This window comes from Maylandia zebra, linkage group LG7 (genome assembly GCF_041146795.1).
Source record: "Maylandia zebra isolate NMK-2024a linkage group LG7, Mzebra_GT3a, whole genome shotgun sequence".
NCBI lineage: Eukaryota > Metazoa > Chordata > Actinopteri > Cichliformes > Cichlidae > Maylandia > Maylandia zebra.
The window spans coordinates 67,596,126-67,616,590 of record NC_135173.1 but is presented as its reverse complement, the minus strand read 5'-3'; the positions used below and the strand labels follow the sequence as shown (position 1 = coordinate 67,616,590).

The 20,465-nt window shown below is 43.8% G+C and overlaps 1 protein-coding gene across 1 annotated transcript in view; it reads left to right on the top strand.

The window, feature by feature from the left end:
- The window catches only part of immp2l (inner mitochondrial membrane peptidase subunit 2), a 201,888-nt gene extending 183,105 nt beyond the window's left edge, over positions 1-18,783 (top strand). The window contains exons 5-6 of the mRNA XM_076886963.1: positions 6,313-6,415; positions 18,296-18,783. Coding sequence (XP_076743078.1) covers positions 6,313-6,415; positions 18,296-18,418 — 226 coding nt within the window. The 3' untranslated portion in view covers positions 18,419-18,783. The remainder of the gene's footprint in view (positions 1-6,312; positions 6,416-18,295) is intronic.
- Positions 18,784-20,465: the final 1,682 nt, after the last annotated feature.

The window sequence follows — 20,465 nt, the reverse complement described above, 5'->3', positions numbered from 1 at the left end:
CAGAATGACCTGATGTCCCCCCCCCCCCCCCTTGCTGTAGCATTTGTGTTGTACATTGTCGATCTCCAGCTCTGAGAGCAGTTCCTTCTTCTGAAAGTTGGAGCTACTTGTTGTCTAGCTGTCAGTCTGGATGCGGGGTATTGAAGATTCCACATCCTCTTCATGTAACCCCTTCATCACAAGCATGAATGTCAGGGTAACCTTGAGCTTTTATGATTTCTTTGAACTGTTCCAGTGTGGAAGGATTGCACAAGATTTACACCAGATTTAAACACGTTAGCAACCATCTCTGAACCATTTCTAAACAATTGCAGATTTCAAGATCATCAGTTCAACAACTGTATGTTAGTGCAAGTTATTTAGGTGTGTCACTGCTTTACTGAGGTCTGTAAGAAGACCCAAACTGTTCATCTCAGGTTTGAGGAAATTGGTTAGGATGTTAAGGAACCACCGAGGCTCAAGCCTTCCATGATGGCCCCGCCCCTCCCTGAGCCTGGTTCTTCCTGTTAAAAGGGAGTTTTTCCTTCCCACTGTCGCCAAAGTGCTTGCTCATAGGGGTCATATGATTGTTGGGTTTTCTCTGTAGGGTCTACCTTACAATATAAAGCACCTTGAGGCGTTTGTGGTTTGGTGCTGTATAAGTAAAATTGAATTGAACTGGAAACTGCTGGAACACCTGCATCAACAGTGAGGCCAGTTTTGCATCTCCATTGACTGAGAGGGTGCCAACAAAGACAGAAGCTACAAAATCAAAACTTTTGCAGTTGTCCATGTACGGTTTTCAGACATGACCAAGACTGAGCTATGTGGCCACAAAGACAAGAAGTATGTTTGGAGGAGTAAAGATGAGACTTTCAACCTAAGAACAGTGCAACAGCTGTCAAACATGGTGGCGGTAGTATCTGCCAGTGGTCCTGGTACATTAGCCACAGTGGATGGAATAATGAATCTAAATTCTTCAACTTCTCAAATCAACAGCTAGATGGCTGAAATGTGGACAGTTTAGTGACAGTTTTCCAATTCTGCTACGAAGAGTGGAAAAATATGAGACTGGATTATGCTGGGATGATGTTGATGGGTACCAAAAACGTCTGGTTGAGGAGCAACTTGCTAAGAGTTATTTAACCATATATTAGTGGGCATATATGTATATATCTGAGCCTATATGTATACCTTTGACCCGTGGGGATCAGAGAAAACCCCCAAACAGTTTTTCTTAAAGTCATTAAAGATGTATGCTGTACAATCTTTCCACTCTGGAAAAAGACCAGTTCAAAGGTATCATGAAAGCCCAGGATCACCCTGACGCTCGTGCTCGTTATGAGTGGATGGAGACTTGGATGGATGGTGTTAAATGTGCTTGAGAAATCAAAAGCAATCCTCACCATGCAGCCGTTACTATCCACAGTGCATTCTCTGCAGCATGGAGACTGTTGCAGCATCCCCCCCAGATTTGGTCCGTACACAAACTACATAACACACCACATGATGCATACATGACAAACTACAACACACAGCTGTAACAACAGGATCTGTCAAACACGTACTCATAACATGAGAAGACTTCCACATGACTCTATATGTTACGCTTTTACTCAAAGAGCTCAAAGCCAGTGCAGTAAGCTCCGTCAGTTCTGAGAGATTCTTATGCAGCATTTATCCAGTTATATGTATATTTATAAAATGCATGTTCTTCGTCTCTCTGGGAGAGCCTTTGTAGCAGTAAAATACCTTTTACATTATGCATATTATTTTCTTTTGTAATCCAGAAAGACCTCAAAGAAAACCAGACACCGACAGATATGAAAGTAAGTTTACTTGTGAAGCACTTTAACTGTAAAAGCTCAGTCGGTGTAGCTGCGAGTGCTTCTAATGCAGCATTTTCCCAAACTGGGATTATTAAGACGCAGCTTTCTCTAGGTTTTCTATGAAATTCTGCTCAAAGGCACTAAAGATATTAAAAACAGATTGGGAGGCCACAGCTCTGCTGCTAATTTCGCTGTGGAGATAACATCAAGGTCGCACCTTTTTACTCACTTGAAAGGTGCACGTGGAGAACGCACTAATTGATGTAGAAGCACGGCGGGCATGTTAATGGAAAAAAAGTTAATTAGAAAATTTACATTTCATCAAAAAATAACTGCTGGGACGGATTTTTAAACCACAAATGATGATGATTTCTTTTTCTTGTAGCTCTGATTCATCACCACAGCACACCAAGCTGAGTCGAATGAAAGACTAAATGCAGTAAACTCAATTGTCCTTGGTTCTTTAAAGATTTCATACTCATTCCTTGTCAAATGTAGCAGAGAATTGGTGTCATATAAACTGCAACCTTTTTATTTCTGCAAAAAGGTCCCAGCTTGTTTTCTCTTATTTCTTTTCCTTTGCGAGTCAGTAAATTCAGCTGCTATGGCTAAATCAATATTTATGTATCCAAGGCCTCTTTGGTCAGCCTGCAGGACCAACCTACACACACACACACACACATATGCGTGAGGAATTGCAGACAAATTTCCATTTAAAAAGTCACTGAGGCTATAATTCACAATGTTCCCAAGCTGGATGATAAATCAGGGCTGGAACAGCCTCGTAACAGTCCAGAGGGATGATGAAGGGCGTCGGACCTTCTCCTCATAAACGCGACGAGCTAACTGAAGCGGCTGCAGGACGAGATGAGCACCGCCCCCCTCCACCACCTCTGTTAGGCTGAATCCTCTGATCAGATCTTTGTTTGAGCGATAAGGTGACGGAGGGAAGTGACGCTGCAGGAGATGATTTGGAGGCTGATGATTAAGGATAATGAAATGAAGGCGATAATTTGATCCACCGTCAATGAAAACGTTAACGGCTATTCTCTCCTGATTTTCATTTTCTTTTTTTTGTCTTCCCACATGAACACTTTGATCAGTTTACCCCTGGAGATCATTTTGTGAGCTCCTGTTTGGTTTCCAGAAACTGTTAAGATTAAAAGCACAATACAAAAAGTCTGAAACATGCTAAAAGCAGAAAATGCACTTGTGATTGTAGCCATTCCCCAACTCTCTGTGAATGGGACTCATGGCCATTGATCAGTGGTTGTTGATCAATGGTCATGAGAATTTGCATAATTAAGATTAAGGAACTGACCTCCCAGCCCATTGCTCCTTCAGTGGGCTGGTTTCACTCATTATGCAAATGTCCTGTTTATAAGATTGAAACCTGCAGTCAGCTGAGCCTGAAGAAGTCACTTGGATGAGTGATGAAATGTTTCTCCCACAAAACGCTACGTCCAGATGAACAGAATCAACTTTTGGAGATATACCAGCAACACCACTAACATTAGCTAATGCTACAGTTAGAGACCGTAACACAATCAAAATGATTCCAACCGTGTGCAAACAACTTGCATCCATGTTACCTTTGAAGATGAGGACCAGGTCTCAGACAACTCGCAGTCAGCTGCAGTCGTCAGAGTGACTTTAGTGCATCACTAAGGCAATGAAATGATGGTAAGACACAGCAATTATCAGTTTACAGTTGTTCTGGTGTGAACCAAAAACACATCTCGATCAGGTTTCAAATGAACTCCAGAGCAGTTTGTTTATGTTGTGAATGTGATCCAACCTCAATCCAACACAGCTACCAGGTGTATGCTGCAATTTGAGCTAAGCGCCCTCCTGTAGTTGGGTGTGTTTTGCAATCTGAGATACAACAGGTACCATATATGTGCAGAGTACACAAACGGTAAGTGTGGAATAGCAGCTAGCAGTAGAATTAATGCAATCTGGCCACTCCGGTCTTTAAGTGATGACGTATGAATCCTGCTTCCAGCCCAAACTACCCTACGTTTATTAAGGCTGTTGTGTTTTTAACATGTTTTAATGTTTTGTATCTTTTTCTATTTAATCTGAACAAGCCCCTCAAAACAGTCAGTGATCACTGTCGGCTTCTCTCAGTTTTTATCATCGCTCTTCATTTTAAAGCTCAGTTTTTAAACCCTTATGATGTAACTCCAGCCCATGTAGCAGTATATGAATGACTAACCTCGTATTGTGGATGGATTATCTCAGTTGTTCTCCTGACTGAAGTTTGGTCCATTTACAGCATCCTGCCATGCGATTGCATTTGTCTCTAACCATCAGGAACCCTCACGTTAACTTTTATCCAGTGGAAAAAAGTTGGTGTTCATCCTGCAGGCTTCAGTGTGTTTATGCTAACATAGCTGTGTCGCTAGCGATCACGTAGCAGATCAGCTACTGATTGGAAGGTTGGTTGTTCGATCCTTGGCTTCCCCAGTCTGCATGCCAAATTATCCTTGGGCAAGTTTCTAACCCCAAGTTGTGTGAATGTTGGTTAGATTGCACTTGAATATAGAAGTGCTTGTATGAGTGTGAATGAGTGTATACAGCACTTTGAGTACTCTGGGAGAGTAGAAAAGCGCCATGTAAGAATCAGTCCATTTACCACATCATTATATACCAGCTAGCCAAACTTCAGTAGCCCTACAAACGTCACTGCTGTTTAGTTTTCTGTCTTCATTTATGTTGGAAGTGATAACAGAGCTGTACGTTTTAATTTATTCAGAAACCTCTCAGTCAGAACATGCTATATCATGTTTAGGTGGAAGCTAGCGAGCTAACTTCCGCTAACTTCTAACTCTGTTAAACTTCATAAATCCTGTTTTCATGGATGCCTGGATGTTAAACTTAATTGTTACACCTGGTAAAGCAGAATGCTGATCATTTTATTTATTATGTAACTCTCAGCGATGGTGCAGTGTTCGTTTGACTTTGGACCCAGAAACGGCTAATGACGTCAGACTTAAAGAGCGGATAAGTGGACTAAACATTCTCATTTGGTTTAAAGAGACTTGCTTGGTTCACTTGTTGTTTTTGTCAGTTTTGGGAAAAAACTACAGGAAAAGGCTGAAGTTTGCAACCTCATCAACTGATTCAGAGTAAATGAACTTTAAGTGTGAAAGTGTGAGTGACTGCAGTCAGTCCAAGTTGGACAGCTTGCCTCCATCCAGGCTGCCTGTATGGTTGCCTTGTGAGTAGTTGTCATTATATTTTTACTGTATTGTGACTGAAAAAAATAACATCATGCAGGCTACAGTTAGCCCGCTAGCTTTGTTCCTAGTCATTCCTAGTCCTAGTCAGTTCTGTTTTTGAGTCGGGTCGTCATAGATATCCAAAGTTAAATCAAAGAATAAAGCTGGGTGTGATAAAATATAAATATATAACTGAAATAACTAACTGACCCTAAACTGAACTGAAAACAAACAGTGGAAATTACAAAACCATCATAATTCTGGTGAACATTTCTTTCTTTTATTATCACTGCCATCAATACTTGGAACCTGATTTATTTCATGCATCAGTAAAAATGGGTGTAGTTGCTGTCATCGCTGCAGTTTAACAGTAATAATTTTCCAATGCTGGTGTTGCATTAAATGTAATGCTGCCTGAAGTCTGAATATAAATGGTGACATTTGATTTTGTTGTATTTCTGTGTTTGAATTGAGGAGTTTAATTGTGGTCCTCTCAGCATGAGTGGAGCCATCATGGTTCACTGTGGTCACAAAGAGATGGACATAGAAACATTACTCAGGTCGGCTGCGGAGTTTAAATTATGCTCAGTTGGGACCCAGGAAAAACTCTCCTGCAGTCAGTCCACAGCCAGCCTGAACTGCTGATACAGGCGGGATGGAGCCATGCTTTCATGTTGTTCACGTCATACTCTGATCCTACCGTCCGAATGTCGCCGCAGAAATCGAGACTCAAAAGATGTTTCAATGCTTTTCTATTTTGCAGTTCTGGTGAGACTCTGAAATGCAGCTTTAGGCTGGCAGCAGCGACACCCAGTGTGGACTTCTGCCTCAAAGTTCAACATGTTGTGCACTCACAGATGCTCTTCTGCAGGCTTTGGTTGTTATTTGACCTACCGCTGCCTTTCTGTCAGCTTGAACCAATCTGGGCACTCTCCTCTGACCCCTGACATTAGCAAGGCACGTTACTGGATTACTGTGGCTCACTGGATTTTTTTTTTTCAGTCCGACCTCTGTAAACACTAAAGATGGGTTTGTGGGAAAATCCCAGCAGATCAGCAGTTTCTGAAACAGTCAGACCAATCTGTCTGGCACCAACAACCATGCCAAGTTCAGAGTTCCCTCCATCAGCTTTCTTTCCCACTGTGATGCCCTAACCCTAACTTCAGCAGGTCATCTCGACAATGTCTTCTCGATTAAATTGAATGAATTTATAATGAACGTCTGACTGAAAACAAAGTTCTTGCTTTCTTAGAAGTTTCTCTCATTTTCCATCTTTTCAGGACTCTGGCCTACAAGAACCGCTATGTTCGAGTTCCAGATGGTCACTTCTGGATCGAGGGAGATCATCACGGCCACAGTCTGGACAGCAACAGCTTTGGACCGGTAAGCACTCATCCCACTGCAGTGACACTGATGCCCTCCTTTGGTAGAAACAACTTCTATGTTCAGGAGTTTTCAGTCAGTCTGCGATACACAGTAAGGAAACAGTATTGGGTTACGTCTCTTAATCTTCATCAGTATAAAAACACATGACTTTGCAGATGATGCTGCAGCTGCTGTGATGGCCTGATAGAGACCTCTTCTTCCTTAACTTCTATTTCACCACAATCACTCCAACCCTCTGCACGGCCTCCTTCACTGCATCTATGAACCTCCTCTGAGGGCTTCCTCTTTTCCTCCTTGCTGGCAGCTCCATCTTCATCATCCTTTGTCCAGTATATCCTGCACAGGTCCAAACCGTTGGTGGATTACGTGTTGGAATCTGTCTGACTCTATAAAATGGATGTTGATTAACTGCAAACCTTCAACAGTCTGTTTGAATGATCCCTCCAGATTAGACTAAGTCAGGTTGCCTCCTGACAGCAAACCTCTGCACTGATCACTGAAGCTACCTGCAGTCAGTCCCAAACATCAAAAAACCGAATTATACACCAACCACCATCTTTACCTGGTTGCACAGTGTGTCAGAGACATCACTGAGTGCAGAGACGGTCGAGCAGCTCCTGTAGGTGTGATGTGTGCAGGCTGCGTCATACTTGTGTCCATATGTGTGTTCTTGCATACACTACAAGTTTAAAATGTTTCAGCGGGATCCAAATCTGGGCTTCGATTAAACCTGTGATTGAAATGTTCTTTAATATAATTAATAATGAATTAATTCCTTTACAATCGTTTATTTAAAATTAGGTGTTTTTTAAATCCCTCTGCAGAGTTTTAGCTCCTCACCCAGTAGGCTGATGGACAGACGTGAACCTGAAAACAAATTTATCATAGACACACACACGCGTCAGCGTTGCCATGGAGACCTGACTAATGAGGACCCAAAGTCTCGCAAAAATCTCACTGTCAAAGTCGAGATTCACACTTTGTTCATAAATGTGGTGTAAAGCTTTATTATGGCTTAAACAGAAGGAGAAATAATGAAGCTGTGAGCAAGGCATTACTGCAGCACACTGTACTGTTTGGGGGAAACGGTAAAGAAGGAACATGGAGCTTTGGGAGAATCCACGGATAAATAACTCCAGTATGTTTCCTTTACGTGCACTGCATACTGTGGGCCCGGTTTCATCTGCCCTGTCCCGATCCGAGCTGGGTCCTCTCCTCCTGACTGGAGCCGAGCGTCACAGAGTCCGTAGGGAAGCCAGAGTGACGGCTTGTTTCGGCGCCATCTTTCAGCGTTTTGTTGTGGTCGGCAGAGATGACAAGTACGTTAACAAAGCAGGATGTTTGTGCAGACCTGGTTTGTTCATCCTGACAGACACATAAAGATTTCATTAACGCCGTGTTTCAGGCTCATCTCTCCAGGGCAGGAAGAGTGTTAAAAGTCTGATATTGACTCCTGTTCTCTGCGCTATTTGTAGTTTTTCCCCTGTTGGTTGGAGCGGGATAAATTTTTCAGCAAAGAAGTAGTCGTTTGCTATGGACAGCACATTCAGAGCCAGACAGAAAGCCCTGCTCTCCCACTGATGCAAAGCTATCCAAGGAGCTGAGCAGAAATCCCCTCTGAGCTCAAACCCAGAGCACATAGAGCAGCAGCTCTGCAGAGCCTCTTTGTTCCTGAGACGACCGGCAGCTGTTCTGCCCTACAAAGAGAGGCTGAGTTTTAAATATGCTGTGCCTCTCTCCTATTATGTTTCTGACCACACCACTCTTCTGCAGATTATGAGTTTTCTTTCAGTATTTCCAGCAAACGCCCGTTCAGTTCCAACTTTTCATTAAAGACCGCTGTTTCAGTGTGAAGTCTGTGGCTAAATGTAATTTAGATTCACATGATGATCATCTGCAGAGAATTTCCTACGAAGGTGTAAACTACAGCTCCTTCTTACAAACTGCTGCCTCTGACATCCTGTTAGACGTCTTTGCTATGAAGGGGGTCTGACCAGATGTCATGGTTGCTGGGATGGGCTGATAGAGAGGAGCTGAAATCAACCCTAACCCTGCCTTAGGATTGTTCTGGTCCATGGTTCTGTAAAACGTACTAAACAGTGAGTTCAGCGTATTTATTAACTTTCAGTCTCAGTAAATGGCACGCTTACTGCTTCCATAGGAATTAAGAATATTAAAGGTCAGTACCAGCCAGGTGCTGCTTATTAAATGCACAAATGCACTTAATTAAAGGATCATCAGTTGGTGTGAGCACCACTACTTATGGCACTTTTGCTAGTTTGAACCAAGCCAAGGAGGAAAGATGTCAGCAAAGATCTTGGGAAGGATTATAAGGCCGTCTACAAATACTAAGGGAGATTATTCACAAATTGAAAACATTCAGCTGCAAGTCTTCACGGCACTGGACGTTCCAAAGAATTCACCCCAAGGTCAGACCGTGCAAAACTCAGAAGAACTCCAAAAAACCCAAAAGCTGCAGCTCAGACCTCGGTTAGCAAAGAGTGAACAAGTATGGCTTGTTTAGGGCTTCAGGGGAAAGAGTCTTCTCTCTAAGGAGAACATACCAGCATGGTGTATATTTCCAAAACTGCATCTTAACAGACGAGACCACAGTGGAGATGTTCGTCCATCACACACAGCAGCACGTCTGGAGGAAACAAACACCTCATACAGCCGTCAGCACGGTGGAGGAGGGACGATGATCTGAGTGGACCATGAGCTCCTCTGTAGAGTCAGTGTGAGGCCGTGTGTCCCACAGCTGAAGCTCGGACCAAACCGGCTCATCAACAGGACAAAGATCCCAGCACAGCAGCAGGTCTGCAACAGAACGACTGAAGAAGAGAAGAACGGAGCTGCTGCAGAGCTCAGAGAGCTGTGCATGAACGAATGCTGCAAACCTCAATGAGGCGAAAAATATGAAGAAGAGTGGACCAAAACTCCTCCACAGTGATGTGAGAGACTGGCGAAGCCACAGAGAAAATCCTCCCTGCAGGTTATTGCTGCTACAAGCTGTTGAATCAGGGGTGGACTCAGTCTTTCCCTCGACTGTCACATGAAAACTTTCTTTTACATATAATCGTCTAACACTGTCACTGCACGGACAAATACAAGAGCGAAAGGTGTGAGGCTGTGGTATCTTACAGATATTTGTAGCTTCACGTTATTCTGCAGCTTGTGATGCTTCTGCTCGTTTGCTGGGGTGAAACTGGAGCTTCTGCCAGACCCAGAGTCCAAAGCTGTGGCCGTTTTTTTCTTTCTTCAGCACGTTTGAAGAAATCTGCTGACGTCAGAGTCAACAACAACATCAACCTGTGTTTATTTCATCCACACCTGCCACCATTTTCACAGCTATTTGTCTGTCACTGCTTAATGGCACAGAAGGATGACATCCAGTCGTTGCTCCAGACTAGCTCTGGCCTGTTCCAGCCTGGAGACGTTTCTCTGCTGCTCAGAAAGGTGGTGTGAGCGCAGTGGTCTTTGTCAGTAGATGTTTCATTGCAGAGTTGAAGAGCACACGTCAGCTTCTGCCCCTCGTGACAGACGTCACCGGCGTTCTCGTCCCTAAAATCACATTACCCTTTCATTGCTGCCAAATGGCCAAAGCCACAGCAGCAGAAGCCTCAGCTGTGTTGTATCATGAAACACAATGTGCTGACAGTTTCATATTATTACCAAATATTCATACCACAGGAAATAGACTCGAACAGCTAAATCAATTGACTATATTCAGGATGTATCCTCTCCAATGAGGAGGTCTCATTTGAATAAAATGTTCTTTTTAAAGTCAGCCTGGCAGTCCTCGCTGCCACCCACCTCACAGTCTTTCAGTGCAGCAGATGATGCAGTCAGCCTTCGGGTCGATCAGAAATAGTCCAAAACAAAACAGAGAAAAACACCCACAACCTCTATATACACTATATGGTCCGAGTGCAGCGCTGTATGGAGCTTTTTCCTCCACATTCTTTTGTTGCTAAGTTAAAAATGTTCTTTCTTTGTTTGGTTTTCAGAACTTTGTAAAATGTGAAACCGAGGAGATTTTCATGCATATGCAACACGAGTCAGGCTTTCATGTCAGTCGATCTCACGCTGTGGGAAGTATGGCCTATTAAAGCGTTTATAGGTGCAATAAATAAGATTTCTACTGAGCCCAAAGCATGAAACGGCTGCAATTCATCTGCAGAGAGTTGATGGGGGGGTGTTGATCAATACGGTGAGTCAGCCAGATGCTGAGGTTTCTTCCTCTCAGAGCTGAAAAGCCAATCCTGATGTGGACACAAACAGAGAAAGTAATGAGCCGAGAGAGCGCCGAGAAGAAAAGACTACGGGACTAAGTGATGCAGCGTGGAATTCGGCGCATGACCGCTGAACGGCAAAAGGAAGCCACTGACCAACGATCCGGAAAAATACAAAGAAAACAAAGGCGCAACAGAGACAACGAACCTGAGAGATGTTCGACTAACAAGCAAGGAAATTAAAAATAAGGCTAATGAAGACCCCAAAGGAGGACCCGATGGACAAAATCAGGAAAACAGCAAACCGTAGAGGCAACGGAGGAAGGTAGGAAAGTACGAAGCACAAAAGCTGTTAATTATTAGGGCGGTCGCCTTTAAAAGGTGAAACCAAAACAGAGAAATCCAAGAAAATAGAATCAAAACAAGTGAAGCAAAAAATTATGGATGAATTACAAAAGTCTAAACTATACCAATAACTTTAATGGTTTCTTTAATGGTTACCATTAAAGAAACCCTGAGCATCCATCACGCAGGCCACCTGTAAAGTTTTTTATTCTCATCGTTCAGGAACCGTTTGAGTCTCTCGCCCAGCGTTGTTGTTCAGTCACGGTAATGTGACGTGTACCTGGAAACACCTGGGCGGAGCTCATTATTCTGTTCAGCACCTGATGAATGCTTGTTGCTACCATCGTCCATCAAAGCTCCTCTTCTGTTTTCAAAACCATTGAAATCTGTCTGCAACACTAGCAGAGTCGTAGTCATTGAAAAATGGGCTCATTAAAAACAGTAGTGTTAACCCGTCCACTTTCTGCCCACATAAAACATTTGAGGAGCAGCATTCAAGGCAGAAATCTCCAGATGTCTCCCCGGGAGGGGTCACTCAGGTGTTCCCAACTCTGCAAAGAAGCCTCCTCCCAAACCATTCAGGAGGAATCAGGTTCAGTAAACCACCTCCGCTGTGCAGGGTTCGGAGTGACAGAGCCCAGCAACCCGACTCTGGTCGTCTAACCCAGCGGTCCCCAACCCCCGGGCCTCGGACCCGTGAGTCGTTTGGTACCGGGCCGCGAGAGTTGAGGCTCAGGTGTGAAATGTATGGTTTTCAGGGGTTTTATCGGTTTTCAGCGTTATTTTGTTATCGTTTTTATCGTTATTATGTTGTATTTATCCGCGACACCTTAAAAGCCGGTCCATGAAAATATTGTCGGGCATAAACCGGTCCGTGGTGCAAAAAAGGTTGGAGACCGCTGGTCTAACCACAGCTAGTGGTCATGGGACAGCAGAGGGCAGCAAAAAACCATCTAAAGCATGAAACTGCTAAAAAATAAAAACATATCCTGAAAGGAAAAACCTCCAAGAAACAAAAGAAGGAAGAATTTCTATATAAATGCATTTTAATTAATTCTCAATTTTCCTGTTCTGAAAAACCTGAAATTAGGCACGTTCACTTTCTCCTACATGCTTGTCTTTGTCAATCGTCGCCTTAAAAATCTCAGTGTAAGAAAAGAAGGAAGCAACGTGTTATAAAGAATCCAAGAAATGAAGCTAATCCAATAATCAACAAAAAAAAACCAAATATCCAAATAAGCCAAAAACAGAGCATCGAAAGAAAGAAAGCATCAATAAAGCAAAGGAAGGAACAACTACGTGTCACCTTGGCAGCCATGTTTTAACCATGTTTGGCGTAAAGAAGCCAGCGTGGATACTTTTCCTGATTTTTGTCACCAGTTGAAGGAATCTTCAAACCCAAATCGTGGAGCGAAGGTGCAAAACAAACGTTTTTGTTTGAAGTTTCCAACCTCGTGTTTCTGAGATTAAAAGAAAGATGAATCTGTGCTGACCTGGAGGTTCTCTGCCTCCACAGCTTTCAGGTGTGTAATTTAGTAATTCCTCACTGTCTCACCTTAGCAGATAACAGCTCAGTGTCATCTGCAGCCGGATGAATATTAATCAGCTGTTTCATTACCACATGTTATTAAACTGGAGCTTGACCCGCAGCTGTTGTGAGGTGGAGGTTTCTTTTCCTTCCTGTTACTCAGACTGTAGCGTTGAATTTGCTGCGTCAAATCAAACGTTGCTTTCTTTCTCTGAAACCAACTCCTCATAATACCTCCAGCCCGAGCGCGAGCTCTCTAAAGGTTATTCTGGAGATGGAGATGAATGCCGCATATGTATATATGGTTTTAAATATAGAGGCTGGCTTTGAGAGATAACAGGAATCATTAAAAGCTTATGACATTTGCTGGTGTGTGTGCGTTCGCCCTTATGAAAAGCAGATCTAATTGATGCGGCGAGGACGATGCTGGACAGCAGTGAGTGGACGGATCTTCAGCTGTCAGCGCGCCGGTTTTAATTATCTCTGCCGTTGATGTCTGCAAGTCTCTGCACCTCAAGCTGAATGTCAACCTGTGAAAACCTAAATAAGAAGCACGTCACTTCAAAAATCAGAAAAAATCAGTTTTTGCTCATTTCAGACTGCCAAGGCAACCAGTGACTCAAAAAGAGGAAAACCAACCCACGGCGTCGTGTTAATTCAGGCTGCTTGGATACGTATCTTTAATATATTCAACAAAATCGAAGCAGAGGATTGGTGCCTTTCACAAACAGTCCCTGCAGGTTCTGGATGTCAGCATCTGATGTGTTCGATTCAAAGAAGGCTTCAGTTTTTTTACATTCAGCATAACTGAGCTGTGGTTGTGACTAAGCCCAACCAAAGACTACATTTAAACAAGTTCAAACATCTTTTGCTGTTGGAGTTTGCAAGTACAATCAAAGCGGTCACCCAGAAACACCCTCAACCTCTGGGTGACCGAATTTAATGGCGAGGCGACGGTACTGGTGGAGGCGACCTTTCTCCAAACCACCGTGGTCGGTTGGAGCGCCGTCACTCTCAGGTTGGTGAAGGTTTGCAGATTTACCAACGTGTTGCAGTAAATCTGAGTCAGAGTGTCGACATCATCTGTGACACGCTGACTCGGCTGGTTGTATTCTGGTTATATTCCTTAGAAAAGGAAGATTGCAGAGCAGCTTTACCATTTTGCACTTTCTCTGTATGTAGACGGCAACATATTTGCAGTTGTTGCCATTTTATCCCCGTCAGCACAATCAGATTCAATGAGATGATGATTGCATGCATTTGCAACATAAAGTAGACTGGCTCTGATGGGGCACTTTGAAAATGGCAACTTACTGTGGTTGCAGATCTGGTATCCATCTCTGAAGCAAGCATTGGCTGCTGAGGCCTCCAGCTCCGTGATGTGACTGGAGAATAAACAATGAGAAAACTATTTTTGGATGACAGGTCTTGACACGTGTACTAGAGGAGGGTTTTTGAGCAAAGAAAGGCAGCTGGAGCCGTGTTTTACTTATTTCTGTTCACATTTCATTGCCCAATAATCTTTTCATTTTGAATTCTTCAGATTTTGTGGTTTTATAAGACTCATGCTGTCACGAACTGCACTTTCCCCCCAACGTCAGTCAAAGACGGTGGAGCATTACAGAGAGAAAGCCATCGATTGTAGAACTGAAAAGCCTGAACTGTGCTCAGTTCACTTTGTTCCCTTTAATAACAGATGGTCTGCTGGACCTGCTAAAGCAGGTTATAAAGGGAGCCCTGAATCACCTGTTATGACAGGTTGACCTGCTCCATGGCTGCCACAAACATCCTCAGACACCCTGCTATGCAAAACTGACTACTCGACTGCTAACCCTGACCGCACGCGCTCCATCCTGCAGGGCTCCACCCACGTCTGCAGGTCACTGCCCTCTGTGCTGTCCTGCTGCTAGGACAAACAGGAAGGCAGCCACCTCCGTATATGAGGCTACTCACCCTCTAAACTGCAGTCTGCTCCGCCCACCTGTTCCTCTGTCACCCCCAAACCTCCTGCTCCACCACAACTGCTTCAGTCAGCGATGCTCAAAGAGATTTCCATGACAGGCTCACTTTAGGACACCTGTAGTACCTGAGGACAGGATGGCTCTTGCTCTCTGAATCGGCTCTCTGTTGTCAATCAATCCATCAATCAGTCTTTATTTATGAAGCACTTTTCACACAGAAATGTAGCACAAAGTGCTTTACATGGTTAAAAGCAGCCCACCCCACCCTCCAATTCACTCCCCACACTCTCTTCAATTCAATTCAATTCAATTTTATTTATATAGCGCCAAATCACAACAAAAGTCGCCTCAAGGCGCTTCATAGATACAGAGAAAAACCCAACAATCATATGACCCCCTATGAGCAAGCACTTTGGCGACAGTGGGAAGGAAAAACTCCCTTTTAACAGGAAGAAACCTCCGGCAGAACCAGGCTCAGGGAGGGGCGGGGCCATCTGCTGCGACCGGTGGGGGTGAGAGAAGGAAGACAGGATAAAGACATGCTGTGGAAGAGAGACAGAGATTAATAACAGATATGATTCAATGCAGAGAGGTCTGTTAACACATAGTGAGTGAGAAAGGTGACTGGAAAGGAAAAACTCAATGCATCATGGGAATCCCCCGGCAGCCTACGTCTATTGCAGCATAACTAAGGGAGGATTCAGGGTCACCTGGTCCAGCCCTAACTATATGCTTTAGCAAAAAGGAAAGTTTGAAGCCTAATCTTGAAAGTAGAGATAGTGTCTGTCTCCTGAATCCAAACTGGAAGCTGGTTCCACAGAAGAGGGGCCTGAAAACTGAAGGCTCTGCCTCCCATTCTACTTTTAAATACTCTAGGAACAACAAGTAGGCCTGCAGAGCGAGAGCCAAGTGCTCTAATAGGGTGATATGGTACTACAAGGTCATTAAGATAAGATGGGGCCTGATTATTTAAGACCTTGTATGTGAGGAGCAGGATTTTGAATTCAATTCTGGACAGGAAGCCAAAACAGGAGAAATCTGCTCTCTCTTTCTGGTCCCTGTCAGGACTCTTGCTGCAGCATTTTGGATTAGTTGAAGGCTTTTCAGCGAGTTTTTAGGACTTCCTGATAATAATGAGTTACAGTCGTCCAGCCTGGAAGTAATAAATGCATGAACTAGTTTTTCAGCGTCACTCTGAGACAGGATATTTCTAACTTTAGAGATGTTGCGCAAATGGAAGAAATCAGTCTTACATATTTGTTTAATATGTGCGTTGAAGGACATGTCCTGGTCTTAACATAAGCGGTCATGGATACATGACCGCCCTCTGGTCTTCGTCAGCACACGAGCTGCCGAGTTTTGCAAAAGTTGTAAAGTTGAAATATTCTTCTTAGGAAGACCAGAGAGCAGGGCAGTAATCAATGCGACTGGTAATAAAAGCATGCATCAGCATCTCCGTGTTGGCCCGAGAGAGAATAGGGCGGACTCTGGCTATATTTTTTAGATGATAAAATCCAATTTTGGTCACATGTTTAATATGTGGGATAAAACCAAGCTCAGAGTCAAAAATAACACCCAGGTTTTTCACTTGTAGCGAAGGACATAGTGAAAATGCCTCTAATTTAGACAAGAGTTTCTCTCTCTGAGCCTTAGGACCGACGATTAAAACTTCAGTTTTGTCCTGGTTAAGCTGTAAAAAGTTTTCTGCCATCCAAGATCTTATATCTAGAATACAGTTAAAAAGAGCATCCATTGGTCTGGTGTCATCAGGAGACACAGAGATGTACAGCTGAGTGTCATCAGCGTAACTGTGGATGTTCACTCCATGCCTCCTGATGACACTGCCGAGAGGGAGCATATACAAATTAAAAAGTACAGGGCCTAGAACCGACCCTTGAGGCACACCACATGTCCTTCTATGGATCTTAGAGGAGCATCAGAATCAGAATCAGAAAGGGTTTTATTGCCAAATGTTGGGCAGGTTTACAACATTAGGAAATTGCTGCGGTGCTTCAGTGCAAACATACTGTCATAAATTGCGCTTAAATAGACATGAAAAAATAAAAGTAAGAATAAGAATTAAAAGTGCTACGTAGAAAGATATATACATGAGTGCAGGTGGTGATCAGTGCCAAAACATGGAATGATGCAGTGAACACAGCGTAGGGTCACGTGTTAGTGGTGGGAACAGTCGTACGTTTATTGTTCATGTGTCCAACAGCATGTATCCATACTCACCATAAAAGTTCTGTCAGAGAGACAGGAAGTGAACCAGTTGTGTACAGCACCAGAGAGGCCCACCATGTGTTTCAGTCTGTTTAAAAGAACAGCGTGGTCTACTGTATCAAAGGCTGCGCTTAGATCCAGCAGCACCAGGACTGAGAGCTTTTGGGCGTCCCAGTTACATCTAAGATCATTTAAAACCTTTAGGAGAGCCGTCTCTGTGCTGTGGTTCACCCTAAATCCAGACTGGAGTATCTCCAGGATCTGTCTATCATTCAAAAAGTCATTAATCTGAGTAAAAACAAGTTTTTCTAAGACTTTACTTAAAAATGGTAAGTTGGATACAGGTCTGTAGTTATTAAAATCATTACAATCCAAATTGCTCTTCTTCAGAAGGGGCCTCACCACCGCCGTTTTAAAGGCAGCAGGGAAGACACCCAACTGAAGAGAGCAATTCATCATGTGTAAAAGCTCAGCCTCAAAAAATCCATAAAGTGTTTTAAAGAGTGAAGAAGGGATTGGATCTAAAAGACATGTGGTGGGTCTCACTGTGGAGAAAACCTTCTGAAGGTTCTCAGCATTAACCAGGACAAAGCTGTCCAGTGTCTCCTCAGGTACAATCGAGCCCTCAGATGTGTTTACAGTCATATCGCGATTAGATAAAATATCAGATCTGATGGCGCTGATCTTTCCCCTGAAGTGGTCTGCAAACTGCTCACAGAGCGAGTCTGTGGGGGTTCTTTGGGAGCTGTTAAAATCAGGGTTAAATAAATGATCTATGGTGGAAAAGAGGACCTTGGGATTATTTTTGTTAATACTGATTATTTTGGCGAAGTGTGAATTTCTTGAGTTCCTTAATGTATTATTGTACACTTTAAGTTTTTGATTTTGATGCTTAATTACATTTTTATTTTTCCTCCACCTCCTTTCTGCTGCCCTGCAATCTCTTTGAGTGTTTTGACTTCTTCGTTTCTCCAGGGTGATACATGTTTTACGTTAATCTTTTTGGTGGTGAGTGGAGCAACGGAGTCAAGGCTTTTCTTCAGTTTGCTGTTGAAATAACTAAAAATCAAATCGCAGGGTGCAGGTAAAATCACAGGGGGGCATTCGTCTAAAACCCTGGTAAAATTTGCAGCCACTTCAGAGGTCAGATAGCGCCTCCTCACAGTTCGCACCGAGGTCTCCCGCTGAATAAAACCGGTAATGTTAATAAACACACAGTAGTGGTCAGAGACAGCCAAGTCAACAACAGAGGACACGCTGTGGACAGCCCATGGGTGATGACCAGGTCCAGAGTGTGTCCTCTGTTGTGAGTCGGCTGCGTGACGTGCTGGTAAAATCCAAACAGTGAAGAACGTTTAAGAATTCTTTTGCTGCAGGGTCAGAAGGATTATCTATGTGCAGGTTAAAGTGATTTTGAGTGTGTGTTTGTTAAAACTTCTGTCTTTAGGTGGTCTGTAAAGTGTGACAGATAAAACTGGAGGGCTGCTAAAAACAATAGCAGGGAATTCGAAAGTGGTAAAACGATCAAATAAAATTTGTTTAATTTGACCATTTGTTAAAAGTTGTGATGCTGTTTTTTTCCCAGGTGTCTGTGGGGCTGCTTCACGGTCGGGCCTCTCACATCATCTGGCCACCAAACCGCTGGCAGCGAATCACAGCATCGCTCCCTGCAAACCGAGGACCGCTGGACACCGAGGAAGAGGACTGACCACGCCCACAGAGTTTCTGTATTTTTCTTAAAATGTCAAATTCACAGCAAGAGCCGCTCGCTGTGACCGTGTGAGTCAGATTACTGCATGGCTTTTATATAAACCGTGCTCATTGTACACTCAGGTGGTGTTTTGTTCGTTTCACTGCAGACTTTTGTTTTTAAATATTTCTTTCTTGAACGCTGAAAAGACGACAAACTGAAGTCCTGTCCCCGAACTTCACATTTTACATGAAAAATTAAAGCTTTTGTCTGTAAACCACCAAGAATTTTAAGTTAAGTTTGTGGTATTTTATCAACTAAGCTAATAATCACTGGCAAAGTGATGTGATGGGCAATTAAACTCATTTGTAATTTCCACCCTATCCTGGTGTTGAATGTTTGAATCTGCTCATTTCCAGCTGCATATTTTTATTTTTTATGATTTTTTTAAATGTTTTCTCCTCTGCCCTTAAAGCTTCTGACCATATTAGGGATTTCCCCTCTCTGTGACGGCAGTCTCATGTCTTTATTCACATTTTAACCTCATCTTTAGCCTGCGAAGGCTTTGAGCTTGTGGGAAATTATTCTGAATCCTTAAACCAGAAATATGAATTTTCTTAATCTAAAACATTTTTGTAGCAGGTCACAAAGTGCGGGACTTTGACCTTGGTCAAGGCTAAGATTAAAACTTTGAGGTTTCGGTGTTCGTCTCAGTGAACAGCTTCAATATTTCAACAACACCCCAATTTTTAGCTCTTATGTCATCTGTACTTCAACAGGGAGCCCCTGCGTCTCTGCTGGGATCTCCTCCCGAGTGGGTGTGACCAGAAAACCCAGGAGGCACGCCTCTCTCTTCACTATGATGGTCCAGTATAACGCCCACACCAGTCAGCCTGTTTCTCTCCCACTCTGCTTCCCATCACTCGTGATTCAGCGTCTCTTTAGCTCCATAAATAATTCTGAATTAAAGCACCTCTTCGATTGTTCGGAGGTTCTTTCTTTTTGGCTCCGTAAACAAACAGCAGATGTGTAAGAATCGTTCAGAGGTGGAAACAAGCACACAGCTCTCTGCGTTTGTCCCTCATTAACTTCGAACTTCCATTGTCCACTTTAAATTTTTTATATTTTCCAGCGTAGGAGGCGGATGTGTGTTGCTACAGAATTCCAACTACAATTTTAGAGGTTTTAGTCTCATTTCTGTGTTTGAGAACTGAGAAGTCAAATTAAAGACGTGTTTCTGATCCATCTTCATCCGCTTTATCCGGGGCCGGGTCGCGGGGGTAGCAGCCTAAGCAAAGAGGTCCAGACCTCCCTCTCCCCAGCCACCTCCTCCAGCTTATCCGGGGGAATACCAAGGCGTTCCCAGGCCAGCCGAGAGATATAATCTCTCCAGCGTGTCCTGGGTCTGCCCCGGGGCCTCCTCCCGGTGGGACATGCCTGGAACACCTCACCCAGGAGGCGCCCAGGGGGCATCCTTGTCAGATGCCCGAACCACCTCAGCTGGCTCCTTTCGATGTGGAGCAGCAGCTGCTCTACTCTGAGCCCCTCCCGGATGGCCGAACTTCTCACCCTATCTCTAAGGGAGAGGCCAGCCACCCTTCGGAGGAAGCTCATTTCTGCCGCTTGTATCCGCGATCTCGTTCTTTCGGTCACTACCCACAGCTCGTGGCCATAGGTGAGGGTAGGGACGTAGATCGACCGGTAAATTGAGAGCTTCGCTTTTACACTCAGCTCCCTCTTCACCACGACGGACCGGTGCAGCGTCCGCATTACTGCAGCTGCAGCCCCAATCCGTCTGTCGATCTCCGGCTCCCTTCTCCCATCACTCGCGAACAAGACCCCGAGATACTCGAACTCCTCCACTTGGGGCAGGAACTCATCCCCGACCCGGAGTGGGCACTCCACCCTTTTCCGGCTGAGAACCATGGCCTCAGATTTGGAGGCCTCAGATGTTTCAGATCATCAAAGTAATTTGACTATTAGACAAAGATAACGAGAGTAAATACAAACACAAATCCAAACCCACCTGGACCTTCTTGTTAAAAATGAATTAACTCTCGTTAAC